General features: G+C 41.3%; 1 protein-coding gene across 1 annotated transcript; it reads left to right on the top strand.

Moving 5' to 3' along the window:
- Nucleotides 1-1,051: 1,051 nt before the first annotated feature.
- Nucleotides 1,052-10,745, top strand: nptx2a (neuronal pentraxin 2a; the record flags this gene model as incomplete). The annotated part of the gene is made up of 5 exons (XM_080510867.1): nt 1,052-1,501; nt 3,226-3,472; nt 6,614-6,858; nt 9,726-9,905; nt 10,518-10,745. 5 exons carry the CDS (start codon nt 1,052-1,054, stop codon nt 10,743-10,745), a joined length of 1,350 nt encoding a protein of 449 aa, XP_080366993.1.
- Between the last annotated feature and the right edge of the window lie 9,574 nt (nt 10,746-20,319).

Raw genomic sequence — 20,319 nt, forward strand, 5'->3', positions numbered from 1 at the left:
ATCTTCTATAGCTCACTGCTTTATCCAATTTAGGGTCACATAGTGCTGGATCTGATCCCACGCTGACACCCTGGACAGGTATATTTAAAGTCATCCCAGAGGCAAACAGAGAGAGATCGACAATCTCTGACCCTCACTTGACCACCCAAGAACAAATTTGAGTTGCCAGTTACGAATCTCAGACTTGAACAGGGGACACTGGGAGGTGCTAATGCTGACCACTACACCACTGTTTAGCCCCATCAGGCATAACACGAGAGTATACTATTTATTTTTCTCTCTGAATACATAAAAGTTTGGCTATCCTATGGTTGGAGGGACCATATTGAACAGTTACTCGCCCTTGGGGTGATTTGTTTGACATTTTCAAACGTCGGCACAATTGCAAGGGTCATAAAATGTCAACGGGACATACATAATCGTAGCATGAATTGCAGCCAGCTGGGAATTGGCGATGACGCTGGCTGAATGTGGAGGTTAAAAAAAAAAAAAAAATGCGGAGCGCACAAGTGTTGAGCGGAAGAGCCAGTGCGCACCTCCCCATAATAATCCGCCTGAGCAGCGTCGCTGTCTTTTCAGCACCACTCACTGACAATCCAACCGAGCGGAGAGGAAAGACACGGCAACTCTCAATCCTCTGCAACCTCCCGTGGATTTCTCTGTCGAAACACATCAGACTCAGAGGCTACAACTTTTCTTTTTCGTTTTCCTTTTTTGAAAGAAGTTTTCTATTTGTGAATTTTTATCCCCAGAGTTTCCATCTGCTGAAAGAGGCGAGATTTATGTATTAATTTTTTTTTGTATTTAGGATCGGTGGTGGATGTATGATTTAATGATTTTCACTGCGGATTCTGGTTTGGGTTTATAATGATTGCAAACTAAGTTTGATCTGTTTTTTATCACTCTGGAAGTCTAAAAAAAAAAAAAATGTCCGGAGCAGCTTGATTGACCGACTTGAAAGAAGTTTGTTATTTTAGGAGAGACTTTCAAACGTTAAAACAGCACACCGGGAGCCTGTTTTGTTTTATTTCGTGCAGCCTATATGTCCGGGATGCTGGCTTTGGCCATTGGACTTTTGCACCTGGTCGGTGGGAGCGCGGCGCAGAGCCAGGGCGCCACAGGTAGTCGCTTTGTGTGTAACGCCATTCCTCCGGGCGCCGAGCCCGGCTGCGGGTACGGCAGCACGGGCAACCGCGTCCAGAGCAGCACCCCGGTCGAGGACGAGCTGCGCATCACGATCATCCAGCTTCGGGAGACGATCCTGCAGCAGAAGGAGACCATCGTGAGCCAGCAGGGCACCATCAAGGAGCTCAACTCCAAGCTGGCGCGCTGCGAGGCGGCAGCCGACGAGTCCTCGCAGGGCAAGTCCCGGGGTCAGGGCTCCAGGAGGAAGGAGTACGGCAAAAACACCATGGGCGACCTGCCCCGAGACCCCGGAGAGACTATAGACCAACTGGGCAAGACCATGCAGAGCCTAAAGGGTCGGCTGGAGAACTTGGAGGTAATTTGGCACAGCAGGTGCTTTAGCGCAACAGAAATCACTTTTCTTTTTTTTCTTTTTTTTTTTTTTTCAAAAATCCCCCCCTTACACACACACACACACACACAATTGCTCACTGATCGTTGACACAATCATATTTGTGTTGCGCTCACCTTATAGGCTTAAGCCGAGCATTGAGCCTCTGATAACAAACTCCACCTGCAGGAGACCTCCGGGGGGAATTTGGAGATCAGAGGGTCACATAATGGGAATGTCACATCAATATATTTTTAATTATTGAAACATAACTCTCACGGTGAAACCCGCTGGATCAGAGTCATCAATAAGGAATGAAAAACACAAAATCTTGTCAAAGGTATAATCAAGCATGTGGTGCAGGGATTTGCAATGCAACCTTGAATAATTTATGAGTGCTGTGCGTATGTGTTCCACATCCTCTTTTATTTTGCAGTCATGTGACTAATTATTCATTGCAGCTGATGAAATTCATTCCCTCAGATTTCACCTACATCATAGCCTTGCATTTTTAAATTAAATCAAATGCTCTGTGGCTTGGTCGTTTATTTCCCTGCTCATCTGGGAGCTTTTCTCACAGGACCTTTGTTCATTCCCACTCCTGGTATTTGCATTAAATCTGTCAGACTCTCAAATCACAGTTAGCTGATACTAAGGTCACTGATGGTGAGGTCTGGAACATCGAGTAGAAGGTCACTAGATGTTCCACGGCTCTGGCGTTATCTCATGTCATATCAACGGTGTAGTTTTTTTTGTCACCATCTGGCTGCATTGATAGCATTTGCAATCACTGTCTTTCTAAAGCAAGGGTATTTTAGTATACACTATGCTGCATTGCCGACCCATCTATCTCTGTATTCCCTGCCCCCTTCTACCTCTCCCTTTTTCCTTGATTGGAGGTTTTAATATCCTGATCAAATCAAGGATATACTGCAGCAGTGAGGAAACATATTATATTGCATTTTAATCACATATCTATTGATCTGCTTCTACTTTACATAATGATTATGGCAAGACTGATCCTGCCCAAAGTGCATGACTCCCAGGAGCAGGACCTCTCTCACTAATCAAAGCCACCGTCATACATCATCAGTTGCATTCTCAGGATACTTGATTGCCTGCTTTCGGACTTCAGCGTGAGGACAACTCACTTGAGGCTTGTGTCAGGACAATATTTATCAAACTGTGATGGGTCACAAAGCGTCTCACTCACAAATTGAATCAGACAGCAAAGGACTAGGCAATATCAGCACACCTTGAGAAATTAACGTCTGAAGGCAATTTGCAATAAATGTGCGCACCATTTATCAGCCTGGGCGTGTGCAGGTGTTCTCTCTATTTTCACGCACCAGCTGTGATCCCACCTGGTGTCGACCCTGAGTGGCATCACATGTGCCGTCTACCTTTAATACCCAGCTCAGCCACGGCTGCTTGGCAGGTCGCCAGTCAAAGTCCACCCCGGGGACACACTGTCTACGTTTTGGTATTGCGCCATCAGAAACAATGGTGCTAAAAAGGATATTAGACCTGAAGGACAGATCAAATACTGCAAATCTAGGTCTTTATGTCCTGAAAGCCTGTGTGAGGATTACTTGTCTGTGTCATTGTCTGTCCATCCATCCATCCATCCATCTATCTATCTCCATCCATCCATCTATCTCCATCCATCCATCCATCCACTTACATATCTTCTTATTTGCTCCCGACAGCAGCAGAGTTTGCGCCTCCCCAGCACAAATCTGTCCGCCGTGGGAGTCTCGGCCCTGGCTCCCCTGCCGCCAGAGCTCAGGGAACTCCTGCGGCAACGTCTGGGGGCGCTGGAGACGCAGCTCCTCCGGAAGGTGGCTGAGCTTGAGGAGGAGAAGAGCCAGCTCTACAATGAAACCGCGGCCCACCGCCAACGCACTGAGAGCGCGCTCAATTCCCTCCTGGAGAGGATCACAGAGCTCGAGAAAAGTAAGTGATACAATGGGTGCTGTGAAATATTGGTCACTTTTAATGCCAGACTTTTTTTGGTTTTTTTTCCCAGTACTTTGCGTCTGCCGGATTTAGCACTAATTAGTCAATCCCTGTGCAGATTTCTGATGATGCAAGTAAAAACCTCACGTGTCTTTTTTTTCTCAGAGAAGCTCCCTGGTCTTGAAAGTAAGGCTTGAGAAGTAACATTGAATGCCTAATTAGTTGAAGAAATATTGGAGAGATGTCCACACTCTGGGCTATTACTTTGATGGTAGACATCAAAATACAACAAAATATTTCTGCCTCAAGGAAAGTTTATTTGAAAGCATGACCCGACCACTTGCTAAACATTTCCTGTAGGCTCATGTCCCCCAAGGCTCAACCCATTCAGAGCCTTGTGTAAAGTTCAGCTCTGGAACTTTGCTAAATGGATGGTAGACAAAAAAACATACAAACAAAAAAATAAATAAACACAACCACCTGTATAAAACCAGAAGTCTGTATTGTAGCCTTCGGTGAATACTATCTCTGTGAGGCTTATTTAGTTCAATTCATGTCAAACCGGTGACAGAAAGGGAAAGGTGCTCATTCAAGGCTGGATTTTTCTGGTGAAGTTTTGTTGCTTGAAGACGAGAGGACTTTTTATTATATAGCATGGGTTTAGTTTCACACCTCCTGTTTTTTTTTCTCTCTCTCTTGAATGATGACCAATGTGTTTGGTTTCAGTACATGAGCTCAAACTTGTGCTTGCATCTGTTCTTTTATTATCACGCCATTTAGTGTTTCTTTTTCTTGGTGTTGTTTTGTAATATGGGTCTATATGGTATAATAGTTTCTAAGAGCCTTGGTCCCTTTTGTAAACCCTCAGTCAGTGTTACAGCGACACAATATTGTGATGTTTAACAGTAAATAACCTGCAAATACTCTGCTCAGCCCAGATAAAAATGTGGTTCAATCCTATTAAAGTATGTGTTGTTTCCTGTGTGCAAATCCACAGCAGAGAAACTGCTGTATTTTATGACAAATGCATTTGGTCACAACGGACTCATTGTATAACCAAAGCACAAACCTGAAGGACAGAAAATATCAACCATAGTAGATTTTATTGGTTGTAATTCCAAGATTAGTGATCTCAGCCATGGGCAGCTGTTTGTTGGATGCATCATTTCTTTCCAGAATCTCACATTATTGATTTACAGAGAAATTAATTGATGGCTATGATGACTTGAATTTCAATTAGCTATAATCCAGTTACTTAGTAGTCATGTGAAATACTACTTTGTTTTTCCATCGGGCTAATATAGTAACACGACTTGTGCACCAGTCTAAGAAGGTGTATTTTATGTATGAACAGATTTGTATATGCAAATCAAAATGCGAGCGTATACACTAAGGGCAAAGAAAACTCTGTGTTATCGTCACATCTTTGTTATAGTAGGAGAGTCCCAAAAAAAGCATTTGGAGAAAGATAAACACCTGAGGTGGAGGTGAAGGCAGAGACATTATCGGTACCAGTAGATGTGCATAAATTGTATTTTGCATGCGACAAATATATTACATTGGCACAAATTGTATCATACACAAATAAATATTATCACTTGTGCTAAAATTGTGTTACACATATACCAATCTGTGTGCATGGACTCTAGAAAATCATTAATGTATTGCAAAAGTAAGTCATTTAAAATGTCAAACACTTATTGTAAAGAGACTGAGTGAATCGATATTGACACAAAACTGATTCCATGTACACAAACAGAACTTCACATTCTCAACACCCCATGCATCTTCCCAAATCGTTCTGCAGATATATGAATATATGAACCCTAACCTTTTATATCAGCGCCATGTTCTTCTTTTGATCTAATACTAATGGTGACATCAAAAGCTCTTATTGAAAATCCTGATATTTGTTCCAAACTGTGTAAAAGCTTTATGTGTTCAGGGAAAGAAGCTTAAAAGCACTTCATTTCAAATCGTATCTATGAAATCACTAAAAGACATTGATTCTCCTTGGCTATTTTTATCGTACGTATTTCACTACTTGTTTTGTGTTTATTGTAGGAGCGCAAAGAAAAGTGGGCTTATGATCTGCATTCTTCATGTCACATATTACCCTCTGACTTTAGGATTTCTGTCGACATGGGAGGAACTTTCAACCATAAGTGGTTTACCTACAGGTGGACAAGGAAGGAGTTTGTGTCCATCTGCTGTTGCTCTGTAGCTTTTCTCTGTGGACAAAAAAAATACATATTGTCCTAAAGTTATTCACCCATCTTCTATAATACTTTATCCAGTTCAGAGTCATGGAGAGTAATAACTACAGCACCAAAGTTAAATTGGAGTAGAAAACATGAGACTCAATCTGAAAATGGACTCGTTTTATATCATATATTATACATATATGTTTTTATTTATTTATTTATTTTAAAAGCTACACCTCACTATTATTTAGGTGATGAGTCTTTTTTGTGACTCTGACCTTTTCACCACAAGACTTTTGGCAACTCTTCAAGTCTGTCAACATGACATTCATGATGCTCCCAGGGTGAAATAAAAAAAAGAAAAGACCTCATATTGTACTGACCTTTTATGCCTTCCTATCACACATTAAAACTAGCTTAATTTATTCTATTTCGCTGAGCGTTTTAATCAATTCCGCCCCCAAAAAACCCCTAAAACATCAACACCATCCTCTTTGTTACAAGTCGGCAAATGTCAGCATGTCAACTGCTCAGACAGTAATCCTTTAACTTCATAGCTGCTAAACATCAGCATCCGAGCAGTGTCACAGCTAACATGCCGACAAGGATAATTTTAGAGTCTTAGTCTTGTTTTGTCTGGGGACTACATATGGCATCTTGTTTTTCGTTCTGCGCTTGACAGCCAGCTTGACGGAGTGACTTATGTACGTTAGCTTTCAGCTAAATCATCACTGTGACATCAGAAGCCTCTATAATCTGTTTTTACTTCGGTTTATATTTTGTTTTGGGGATTTTTTTTTTGCAAGCAGCAAAGTGCTTCTTGCAAATGATCCACTCTCTCTCTCTCATCTCGAATTTAACCACGTTGCCGTGATTTACTTCTTGAGATGAGATTATATGTCATTTCAAATCAACTCCAATTATCTATCAACAGGTAATAATGCTTTCAAGTCACCTGAGGATTTCAAGGTGTCCCTCCCTCTTCGTACCAACTACCTGTACGGACGCATCAAGAAGAGCCTTCCAGAGATGTACGCGTTCACCGTGTGTATGTGGCTCAAATCCAGCGCTAGTCCCGGCATAGGAACCCCATTTTCCTATGGAGTGCCGGGTCAGGCTAATGAGATCGTCCTCATCGAGTGGGGGAACAACCCCATCGAGCTCCTGGTTAATGATAAGGTACGTCTACAAATGCAGATTTCTTTGATTGTGCAGTTTTAGCATTGGCTGATAGAGAGGACGGATTCAGTCTGCCCTGCTTTTCTGAAGAGGAAAGATCAGAATCCGTTATTGTATGCCCGGAAACACGGCGGGCCCTATTAACAGAAGTAAATGTAACTTAGCTACGACTGTAATTAAATGCAACGGCTGGATAAGTACACTGATGTTGGTTTGCTCTGTGTGTGTATACATGTACAATAATGAGTGAAGATTCACTGACCATCAGCACTGAATATTTAATTTTGTTCCTTATAAACATTTAATGTCTCTGCCCCACATTTCACACATAGCTAAGAAAAAAAAAGTAATTCATTAGAGAACTTGTGTTGCCATATGTGCTCATTTGATGCCATCCTTACTTTCTGGAGACACTATACTGGAGTTATAGTGTCTACAGTAGGATCTCAGCGGATGTGGTTTCAATGATCACAACAGGAATTACACTGGTAGAAACATGCATGCAAATTTAATTACATTTAGGCTTTAAAGGCGTGTATTTTTAATAGCTCTATTGGGATAACTTGTTATGATAGATTTGTATTGTTTTATAAGGCAGTTGCTCTGTGCAGGTGTGTAATCTTTTATTTTGGAGGATTTGAGGGCAAAAATGTCACTGCAGTGGAGACGATGCCTTTCCCCACTGTCTTGTTTACACTGGATGTTATTTCTACAGGCGGCAGGTCTTGCCACAGCCTTCCCTTCACCATACATTATACATGCGTTCAAGGCAGACAGATGAGAGAAGTATGGCGGGAGAAAAGGATGAGAGCATGATTGAAGAAAAAGAGGGAAGAGAAGTAGGAGAACTAAAAGCGTCAGAGCCCAGGAGGTGGTTGCGGTTGGAAAAAAGAAGGAAAAACCGCAAAAGATCAGAATACATCCAGAAAAAGTCATATTGAAACTGAGAAAGAAAGCAAGCGCATGAGATGGAGGAAAACTGAGGCAGGGCTGCTGAATATGAAAACCATATGTGCAGCAGCACATCCATGTGTGGAAGCTGTACGCAGTGATAACAGGGTCCACTGGGGCACATTGTTTATGCTCTTCATTTGGCTGCATACTAAGAAGTCAGCAGAGAGCTGCCTCAACAGTATTGAAAAGTGCAGCGTTTGTATTTGTGTACACCCAAACCGAGAGGAGATGTTTGTTGTGATAAAGCTGCGTCTTGATCAGTGCATTCTCTGACTCTTTCTTCAGGGGAATCTTCAAATAATGTTGAGCATTGGCTGGTTGCATCAATTCACAACACTAACCATTTATAGGGCATTCCACATTCCTTTAAATGAAACCATTATACACTAGATTTATGTAAAATATTGTGGACACACTATTGAGTCCTACTATTCCACAAAACATTGTGCCACAAATGGGGTTATTACATATATTGGATGTATGTTTTGCAATCAAGATAGTCAATTGCACAAGACCATGCAAGAAATGCAAAAGTTGCCAAATGTGATCACTTGTGAAAACGTTGATCCTTAAATACAGAATTTAACTTTTTAAAATAAGTTAAAACTAATTGCAACTTTACTGACAAATCAGACTGAACTTATCCTTTTCCTCAACTTTCTCCTCACGTATATCTGAAAAATCACTGTACTCTTATCTGCTGTATCTTACCTACACCTTGTTTTGAAGAAAAGAACAAAATGTCCTTTGTAATGCAAGTAAAACACATGGTGGGCCCTCTCCCAGTGGACGTTTTGACATTTCACAGCATGAAAAGGATAGATGTAGCTCCCAATTCTATCACATTTTTCGGAGGGGCTCTTTCAGGGCTCTTCTTTTTCCATGTGTGCACACTGGGGAAAGGAACAAAGGTACACTGGTTTTGTTTTTCTGTTGAGACAAGTTAAAATGTATGCTTTGAAGAAAAGAAAAAAGGCCTGAATGAAAACAAACATTTCACTGAAGAAAAACTGTAAAATTGTAACTTGTATGTTCTGAGAGTGAGATTATTTGTAGTAGTTCAAATAAAAGCAAATGAGGCATTAATAATTATTTCTCGCTGGTGGATAAGTTGTTCTAATATACTGAACATTGAGATTACTTCAACCTATTTTGGAAGAAAGCTATTATTTTAAGTGTCACATACATATACTGCATCTTTCCCTCAATTTAACCAATCACAAAGGACACAAGTGTCCCGGGAGAATGCAGACGTTTATCAGCCTTTGTTCAATGGTCCTTGCTGCTCCAGGGATTAAAACCAGCAACCTTCTGTTAACAATCCCACCTTTCCTGAGCTGTGATTCACTACATCCTGACATGCTGACATTGTGCCCTTTATTTCCAAGCATGGGCTCAAACCACCTGGTTCTTGAAAAGTTTCACAGACTTTTCTCGTCTTTCAAGGCTATTTCATATAAAGAGCAAAATGTGGAACAACATGGGTGTAAATAACTCCGTAGGCTCATATGAAAAGGCTAATGAGTTACAGTGCAGACTCATAATCTGTTGCACCGCATCCTCAGAGGAGCATGATGTCACCGGTTGGTTAAATAACCAGTTGTTTTTACTTTGATCAGTGAACAAAGCACCACAGCAGAAGAGGACACTGTTTTGCTGTTGGCTACCCGGCTGCTTTTGAAGGATGTTTTATCCCTTTATGTCACCTGGGTAATCTAAATTTTAAATGTCATCCTGGCTCGTGGTGAATTCTCCGCAGAGGGCTGCCTTTTTAAAGCCCTAACCCTTCTAATTGCTGTCCTTGTTTCTAACAAGCCGCAATTAAGCTCACCTCTCTTAACTCATCTCGCCACCCTCCGAGCAAATCTTGTCCTCGTTTCAATTCACCCCTTGCACTTTAATACCCCATGCAGGTGGCCCAGCTCCCTCTATCAGTCAGCGATGGGCGCTGGCACCACATCTGCATCACCTGGACGACCAGGGACGGCTTCTGGGAGGCTTACCAGGACGGTGAGCGCCTGGGCACCGGGGACAACCTCGCCCCCTGGCACCCAATTAAACCGGGAGGGGTGATCATCCTAGGCCAGGAGCAGGTGAGCGCTCAAGAGAAACTCATGGGGTAGAATAAGAGTACGTGTGTGTGCTTTTCATTGTGTCGGAAAGATCCCGGAGTATATTCTCCCTTGAGCTCAGTGCCTGAGGCGCAGAGCAGGGAGCAGGGGAGAGGAAGAGCAGAGGCTCTTCTCACGCTACTGTGGCCCTCTCAGTATTACCTCATTCATCTCTCTCTCAGCTGCGCCACAACACCCTTGGGATCTGCGTTAGGTTTTTCCAATGGTTACCTCAATGACAGCGCAACGTATGAATTCAAATAAATGTACAGAGACACATGAATAATCTCCAAGGAGATCCATTATACTGCATTCATTGGAAAATCTGAAGTCTACAGTAGTATTTTTTATTTATTTATTTTTTTGCTTTGTTTTATCTTTCAGTCATACACTCAAGGTGAGATTGCTGCAGATTGCACAACGCTAGAGACAGCACAACACTTTGTTTTGAAGTCACAGTGTGCAGAAAAACATTCCCAGTGTCACTTGGTAGTTTGATGAAAATCAAACAGAATTGATTAAATTTAATCCAACCCACTGCCATCAGAAACAAATAAACTGAAAACTTCTGTTCTGTTCTGTTTCCTAATGAAGGACATCGTCGGAGGGCGCTTTGATGCCACCCAGGCATTTGTGGGAGAGTTGAGCCAGTTCAACATTTGGGACAGAGTACTACGGCCTGTGGACATCATGGGTTTGGCCAATTGCTCGGCTTACATGCCAGGAAATGTGGTTCCTTGGATTGATGCTAATGTGGAAGTGTTTGGCGGTGCAAGTAAAGCTGCTCTGGAAATCTGTGAAGATCGAGCTTTTGATTCCTAAAGGATTCCGAAATCAAGGGACCCAGTCTGGCTGCTGGGAAGTAGAAGTTAAGTATTTTGACTGTTTTGTTGCTTCTGTGAAAACCCCAAAGGCAAAGGGTATCAGTGCAACATTCCTACATATTCATATGGTTTGACTGCATCATCTCAAAGACTCAAAAGCTTTTTTTTGAACTCGAAGTTCACGTGTTCAATCAATCTGAAGCCTGCAGTCAATACAAGAGACTTCATGTTACTTTTCTCCTCTGAAGATGTCTGCTATAATGGTGTGTCCTGCTGTCATTTTGTGTTTTCTGTTCAGTAGATCAGCGTTCATTTGACTCGTCTTTGAAAAGAACCTCTATTTGGTTTGCATTCCGTACGACAATGCTCCGCTGTAATCATGGTGAGTGTGAGCTCAAACAGGCTTTGATGTGCTGCGGAAATCTATCCCGAGTAGAGTGCTCATTGTGCAGTGGGGAAGCGCACATGACACACATGTGTGGCGAGTTCAGAGTTGACAAAAAAAATAATTCTGTCATCTTTATTTATTTAATTTTTTTTGGAAGCATCACATCTTGGCAGGTTGTCTAAATGTTATGCATCAGTGCAGAAGTTCATGCTTTCTGTCAATACACGGTGTGTGTGTGTGCGTTTATGTGTGTGTTGTGTGCCAAGTGAACACAGCATACTGACAACATTATGTAAGACTGTGTGTGTGTGGTCATGTGTGCTTGGCTTGTCTTGTGTAAAAAAGACCAGAGATTATAAGGGAGGGAGTACATTTTCATTCTTGTAAATCTATGCTTAATACCTCACTGCCCCTTGAGCAGCTGCCATGTCCCAAACAGCTTTATGGACGGGTTGGGCGGCGCTCAGGTTAATAGCAGAGTCGGACAGCTGCCCGGAACTGGCGAATCGACAGAGCCGTTGGATGCCAGCTGAGCGCTGAGTGAGGACAGGGACTGGGTTTGACCTTCAAGGACAATCCTTAATTCCTCATCTGGGTCGTAATTATTCCATGTTCATGAATGAATGTGGTGGCGAGCTCCACTGCTCTGCTGTGGTCTCTCTTAGCTAAGTGTGTCATCGTTGATAAAATATTGAGGCTTGGAAAGGGGGAGCCAAATGAGAGCAGCACTCTGTGGACATTGTGAATGTCACTATCAGTTGCAGTTTGGTCTTAATTTCCTCACATTGAGCAAGAAAAAAAAAGTTTTGATTAATTGGTCTCTTTCTCTTTTTTTTTAATACGGGGAACTGGTGGATTCCAGCTCTACTCGGTGTTGCGGTGGACATTTGTTCCAATGCCGTTTCTTTTTGATCCGTTCCCACGAGGCAGCAGTTGTAACGGAAGCAGTGAACTCGCACACTTTGATGTCCCTGATGCAGATCTTTTTCCCTTCCTCATAGACTTCCACAACCAAGTATATCCTGGTATAAAAGCCATTAAAAAAAAGCTTATAGCCACATATGAAGAAAAACCTACAATAGGTAGATTTAAAGACAGCACAGAATGTGAAAGTGAAGGGGCACACTCAATCGTAAAAAGACCTGTTAACATGTTGTGATTGTTCAGCTTTTGAGTGTCTCTGTCAACCATGTTTTAATGTAAAAATCAAGAGATTTATTTATTGTAGAAAGTGTATTTTTCTTGCTTATTCTGCTCATGATTTTTGTCCATTAGCAGCACATTATATTAAAAAAAAAGAAAGTACAAAAAAGAAAAAAAGCAGAAGTACGAAAAAAAAAAAAGCTTTGTTTAAAATGTGAATGGCCTTTTTGTGAGTACCATATGTGCTTTTGCTTGTGGACAATTCAATGTTTTTGTCAGCTTTTGAAGCACTGCTCACTAACAGCACTGACAACAAGGGACGCTAGAAAAAGCAAAGCTGTCATTGTTTCTAAAGTCTTTTTCATGTGCAGCACCCATGTGTCCAATATGTCTTTCTGAGCCTAATAAAAGAATGAAGAAGTACCTGAGACATGGGAATTAAAACAGCAGCTAAAACAGCAGTTTCAACAATTGAAGCATGATTTATTAAAATGTCATGATCGTTTTCACTGTCAGGGTCACACCCCAGTCTTTATTTTTAATCTGGATTTCACAATGGAGATTTTTTTTTTTTTTTTTTAATGACATCACATTACTCGGCCATATCATATGTGACTTGCCACGATACACACGGAATGATACGTCCTCTCGTTTGGGCAATGAAATATTGTCAGCAGTGGAGAAATCCTCTGGACTGGCAAACATCCAGGTGGAAATGAAAAAATCTGCCCCTGCGGATTATGGAAGCTGCGACAATGTAGGACACTGAGGCTTCGTCATTCGCCTCGGCATGTTAACATTGTTGTGCTGGTGGTGATGCACCAGTGGGGGGGGGGGGCTGTTTTTAAATAGAACAGAACCACAATCGGAAGTCTCCTATACACAACTGACAATGTAATGTATGTTTTGTCCATTATGCTTTTTCTTTCCAGCATATTCTGTGTCTCTAATTTTCTCTGCGTTGCTACTGTAACACTGCACATCCAGACGTTCTGATATGTTAAGTAGAAATGAATTATTGAAGTAAACAAATAAAAAAAAAAGTCTGACTTGCATTTAAATAAATGATAAGTTCACTACTTTGTGTGAACGTATATTTTTTTAAAGAATTCTGAAGAAACACTGACAACAGAATTCACCAGTACAAGTCATGTGTGTTTTCTCATCAAATCTTTCTGCACTCGGCTGTATAAAGAAAATAAATAATAAAAGTGTACCTCTAAAGGGTTTTCTAACTTTTATTTGTTTACTGTGATACAACTTATAAAGGAAAACCTTATTGTATTTCCACATGTCAGCTTGTCTACATGCACAGTTTTGATAAAGGAAGAGAAAATACTTTTCAAACATCATGTCTTTGGTACCGCTTTATACTGGAAGTTCGAACTAAATTCATAATATTGTGGATTTTGTTTTGATTTGTCATGGTCACTGCTAAGTTGATGAGCGAAACTAAAGGTTAAATCCATTCAGCCATATCATTCAAAGAGACAGAATCTTTTTTGGAAAGCCGGTAGATGAGGATGTACAGTGGATGTACAGTGTATGTTTTTTAATTGTTTGGTTGCTGTATTTATTGTGCACATTATCAGGTTGGACAAGTCCTCCCCTTGGTAATATTCTTCTCATGTGTTCTTCGATACAATTAATAAGCAATGAAACAGAATTGTGAGGGAAAGCTTCTAAGTCATGGCCACTTATAATAGATACTGTAACATTTATTGTGGTGAGAAATGAGAAATATCCTCATAGTTAAATCAATCACATTCTAATCAAAATTCGTGAACTTACTGCTTTATAATGACAGATTGCAACTTTATACATTAATTCGGATTATTTAGAACCTCTGATGATTCTCGATGAATCAACATCCCTATGATACTGTGGAAGCTGTCCTTTCTTTTCTTATAAAAAATTTTCTCCATTATGTGTGAGAGAACAGGCTTTTGATCATGATTATTTTTACAACAACAACAAAAAAGAAATGTGAAATTTGGGCTTATGACAAGCAGCATCCATTATGTTTGTATAAAACACACTGTTGAAAGAGGTGTGAAACGAGCTGTGAGATTTGAACTCAAGGTGTCATCTTCCAGACATCATGCCTCTGTTTCTCTGCCAGAGACAGAGGCATGATTCAACATGATAAACAACATGTGTGTTTGTGTGTTAGTGGAGATGGCAGGGACATTTGCTTGCGCACTGGGTCTGAAGAGTAGATTTGTTCCAGTTATTGAATTTATCTCCCACTGTGGTCACTGCGGAGGAGTTAGAAAAGGGAGATATCCAACCAGCACAGGCCTAGAGGGTTACGAGGGACTCATTTCAGCAGCTGCTGCAGATGTAATGATAACAGTACATCACTAAAAGCAAATTACAAATCCAGTGGTGTTGCTGGCTTGTCTATTTTTTTTTCCTGTAACATGTGACGAGATAGAGTGACAGTGAGTAATCATCTGGCACATTTTGCATCGGCACTTCATCCTTTGCAATATTCCTCGCTCCGTGCTTTGGCTCACCGGGCTTCTCCAACTTTGCCTGGGGTAGTGCTAAAGTGTGTGAAAACACATAATTAAAATCAAATCACACTGAGTGTATTTGATTGTCACTGGATACATGCACGGATCTGCAGGGGGTGGTGGAGATGAGCGTGGGGACGGAGGGGGTAGTAGAATTAAAGTGCCAGTGTGCTTCCAGCACCCTCTCTCTCTCACACACGCGTCGTCCCCATGGAGCCCCGAAGAGCGAGCGATGTAAAGACTGTGAGAAAAACAAGTTTCAGAATCGAGACCAGAGAAGTCCTTTTGGCTTAGTAATTAAAGCCTGATAGAAGAAAAAGCCCGAGCTGAAGACGGGGCTCTCCGAGGCTTTTGAAAACCGCTGTTTTCTTGGATGTCACAGACTATTAGTGAGACCCACAAACCCCCTTCAGCCTGTATCACTCTCTTTATAAAATCAAAAAATGTTACACTCTGTTCCTGTTTCTGGTCCTGTTCGGCAATGTTTTGTTTTTTGTTTTGTTTTTAAATTAGATATAGAACTAACTTCTTGGATGCCTTAGAATGATTTAGTGCCTCCCAAACTATCATCAGTGGTGTTAACTAATTTCAGGAGAATGGACACAAAACACTTGTGTTTGTAAGAGTTTTTATTTCTAGAAACAACAATGTTATAGCAGTGATGACGAGAGTTGTTTTTCCTGCACTACGTCGCCACACTGCCTCCAGAATCTCAACATGAGAGTCAGTGGCAACTGCTGGATACACTGTTTGGCATTCGCAAAGACAATTTGGCAATTTTTACATGGCCAACATGGTCCACACGAAAAGTCTCACTGAAAGAATATCTTCATTTCGAATGTGTGTTCAGGGGGCCTCCTGTTAATAGACTTCCATGTTCTCCTGGTGTGTGCAGTTTTCCAAAAACCTCAATTTGAGGTTTTTTGAGAACTCCAAAATTTCCTAGAGGTAATAAGAATGTGTGTGTGACTCACAACCTTTTCCTGATAGAAGACGGATGGGAGCTCAAAGTTAATGCTCATCCCACAAATGCAATGTACTTAAAAATGTGGCACCACTATTGTAACTGTTTGATAGATGTTTAAATTCAGCAACTCTTCCTTAAGGTTTCACAGGGTTTTACTGACTCAGACAGCAGAGTACAGCAACTTAAAATGACATTTTTGGGTAAATGAGAATGAAAAGTGAGCGATGACGGGAGGGAGGGATGAACAAATTATTCAGCGCAGGAGAGGAAACAGCTGCCATATGACAGTTTGCAATGCCCTCTCTCTGCAGATCAAAGAGTCTGTGGATGCTAGATAGAGATATTAATTCATCTTTTCTATTAAGCAATACGCCGCGTTTTCAGGCATAGTGGAAATTCATAAATGTGACATTTCTTCATGCTCATTTTACAAGGCTCGCAGCGAGCCAACTTACAGGCAGAATATAAAATGTTTAACCTGGGCACACTCTCTTCTAAATGTGTTAACTTATCATACTATCTGTTCACACTCTATCCTCAATTTTTGAGAAAGACGTAATGTATTCCTCCAGAGTTCATTTGCAATTACAATAACCGCTCCACTTTCTGCAAGAATAAAACATCTGGAATATAGTCTGCAATACAGTTCGTATTTTGTCCTGCCTGAGAAGACACAAGCTCAAATTTCTCCCACAGCCTCCTAAATCATGCTTTTGAGCACCTGCGTGGACTACAAATCCAAACGTCACGCTCATCTGTGCGCCTTCCAACAAGCTTCAAAGCTTTACAGCTACAGATTTCTCATTGCGAATCACTGAAAGTGCCCTTTTATTGTCTTCAAAACATCTGTGAGCTCCTGCAACAAATAAAGGCAGTGGCTTTAAAGTGTCCTGTGTCTACTTCAGTTTTTCCACTCATCTGTGTGTTGACTCACGTGTTGATTTCACCCTCATTATTTTTATTACATTGTTGGCATAATATGCTTTACTATATTTCGCTTTCAAAAAGATTTGCACTGTACTCCATTCATATTTCTTATTTGTTGTAATAACTTCCCATCTTGTGGAGAGATTGCTTGCATAACTCTGACCTATGAGTGCAATTCACTCTCGAGAAGGAACAGTTTTACGTGCCGGGAAAATGTGTTTGTTTGCCGAGGTTTTGATGAGAAGATCAATACTAGTCTCAGGACTGTGGACATTAAACACGATGCTATTGCCAGCAAGTTGACTCGCGCGGAGACTAGGATCAGGGGAAATCAGCTATCCCTGCTCTACGCAGAGGTCATCTCGCGCCCGTGAAGCTCATCAATTCACTGTGGTGTTGTATCTACATACATTATGTTTACAGAGGGAAGGAATCAGTTGGTCTGCAGTTTTTAAGGTACAAATACACCGGCACCATTAACCATATCCCCAGGCAATTAAGTTTCTATACAAAATTGTGCCTTGCTCTTAAGAAAAGTATAATTTCATTCTCTGAACAGTGGTGCTGTCTGGCTTCAATCTCTGTGAGGAGTTTGCATGTTCTCTGGATGTTTATTTTCTTCCCAAAGTCCAAAAACATGTATTTGAGGTTAATTATTGATTGTGAGTATGTGTGATTGTCTGTCTTCCTATTTTTGCACAGTGATCTCCCCAGCATCCCCCAACAATAAAACGGATTACAAAATACACAAGTAAACTTCATAAAGTCAGATGTTTAGTCTACTTAAGGGGCTGCCTTTTAAAAACCCTAATAAGTATTAATACACTTTAGTTTTCGAATCAAAATAAAAACAAACTTGATGTTACTACTTAGGTTGTAAACTTGGACTTAACTTTGAATAAAGGGCCTGCAGCAGCGTCACTTGTCTTTATGCTTTTTTTTAACTAGCTGTTGTATGTATACTGTTCAGTGATAGGTTGTTAATGAACTTATCTTATCTAAAGCTAAGAAAATGTGCAAACAAGCAGATGCAAATAATGTAAGGCAAACCAATGCTTTCACTGAAGATTACTAGCAACAGTAAATCTAAGGCTCTAGGATTAGATCTGTGCAGAATTTACATTCATCTTGATGCCCCCAAGATCCCACAGGAAAATTGCAGTCATGATGAGAGTCTTTCTTTTTCATTTGTTGTCTTGTGCATGTGAAAATAAAAGTCGCCTCCTCTCAAGCTCAGTCATCATATGAAAGACACACAATAAACTAATCACCACTTCTTGACTTGGGAGTAAATATAGTTAGTCATCGCTTTGTTATCCAATGTTGATTCATGGGATAGATTCCCAAAGTCACTCAGTAATAAAGTAGACATGTGACTCTCCATGATCCCTTTATCTTTGTGGAATCTAATCAGATGCTGGTGGCTCGCCTTCCCCCCACTGGGGCTGTGGATAAGTGTATTATCTAGATCATTCCACCGCTGCTAACAAAATCACCACCAGCTAACATTTCCTACCCAAGAGATGAAGCCGCCCGCCCTTCCGCTAACTGACTGGGCACGTGCGCGCGCACACACATGCGGCCTAGGCGGTGTGATTAAGCCCTGCTCTCCACTGACATTAGCGGATCACGCAGCTTTCGTCAGCGATGGGATCTAGGGACAACAAAACATAAAACCTCTTATAACATTTTCTTTTTTTTTTTGTGGACATAATTCCACATAGGCCGTATTTATAGAGCCTGTATATCTGCTTACTATTTTTAAAATGTACTTCCTGTTCCCACTTGAGATCAAGCAACAAACTTCGGTTCATTACTCCGAACAAAAGACAGACAAGAGGCAGCGGACTGATGAGGCAGATGGGGAACATGGTCGAGCATGTTTCAGCGAATAGTCAACGATAGTTCAAGCTAGATGTCTGAGCTTCTGGCACTGAGGGGGAGGATGGGATCAGCAGAGTAACTGAGAGCACGAGGAGAAAGGAAAAAAAACAAACTGCATCTGTGTGTCAAGAGTAGCTGTGTGAGAGGAATGGTTATGATACCATAAGAGTTGATGGAGCCGTGATCAACAGCTCCGCGGCCATCGTCCCTCACATTACCCATATGTTCCTCCTCCCGACTCCACATTGCTGGGTGAAGAACGCCACCATCACGCGTGCTGAACAGAGGCAAAGTGGCCAGCTGATGTTTATGTTTGTTTGCCGAGTAAACATAGCCCACCTTGTTAACGGCCGGATGGGCCAGATTAGCCAGTGATTTGTGAGCCCACTCTGCAAGATGCTCCTCGCAGTGGAATTCCCAGCAAAACTAATCTTCATTTTTAACTGAATTTTGCACAATGTACAGTTGTGCAGCTAATGAGGATTTTCTGCACACGGGCATGAGTCGCAAAATAAAGGCAACACAGGAAGGCCAAGAGGCAATGCACTGAATCTGAGGAGAAGAATTTCATTTTTGATTATGCCTGAGCTTTGTGTTCCTGTAACACAATTCGTTTCTTGATGAAAAATGTATCATGCATAGCAGGTGACGGCCTTAAATAATCAGCCAGTTATGTATTCTGTAAGGAAGATGGTCAAATATCATTGGTATGCACAACTGGAGGAGATGAGGGGGCAGGGGAGGCACTAAGTTCACACACAGTTTGTGCCAAGAAACTTATCTTTTGCCTGAGCCACAATGACCATGATTGATCGCAAAGGGAGCTTAAACGGACTCACCGAGCCAACGCCCCTCATAAGTTTCAAGGTTGTTCACATTAACACGAGCAGATTTAGCATAATTGACAACAGGCAGGATCTATACGCGTCATTCCTTACAAGGTAATAAACAATGGCAGGGCGCCCCTTTCCTTTCACTAATTCATCTGGAATTCAACAAAGAAACATGTAATCTATACAACTAAAGATTGATTATGGGAAAACATTTTGTTTTGAGACAGTGGTGTAATTCACTTCAATATCCCTTTTTTTTTTTTTAAGGTTTTTTCAACCATCAAATCTATGTCATCCGTCATGCTGTCAGGATCATGACCATATACTGTAGTACTGCTCAAAGGGCAAAAGGACATTGCATTATTTCCATGTTCTTCCACAGTGCAAGGCATTGCCCTTCAAAAACCTGTGTAAATATGTACAAGTTAGTTCGCTGCCACTGCAAAATGCAAAGGCATGCACATCTTCGGATGCTCATTTCCCTCTGTAAATAAAAAAATCTGATGAGCTTTTTTTTTTTTTTTTTGTTGGTAGGTGGGAGCTGCTTCACAATGAATTCGACATTATAGCCACATTGAGGTTGAGGGCATCTTATAAGGTGGGAGTAGCAATGTGTACATCTGCTGCAAGGCACAGCGACTCAAAAACCATGCTTGGAGACTTAGAAACTAGTAGTTTTAGAGTGAATAATGTAAATTCGAGTAGTTGCTCCCTTTGAAAATTGTGTCACGTTTGTACATAAACCATGAGCTGCCTACACCCTGTGTGTTGTATTTTCTGAAAGGGAAAAATGAGATAATGGCAAGCTGGTAATGCAACACAAACGGTTTTTCTCTTGTCTGTCACAAAAGCAGATTTGAGCTGTACCGTAGATTCAGAGGGATTAGGAAGGTGTAATTAACCCAGATGCA

This window comes from Blennius ocellaris (genome assembly GCF_963422515.1).
Source record: "Blennius ocellaris genome assembly, chromosome: 16".
Taxonomy (NCBI): Eukaryota; Metazoa; Chordata; class Actinopteri; order Blenniiformes; family Blenniidae; genus Blennius; species Blennius ocellaris.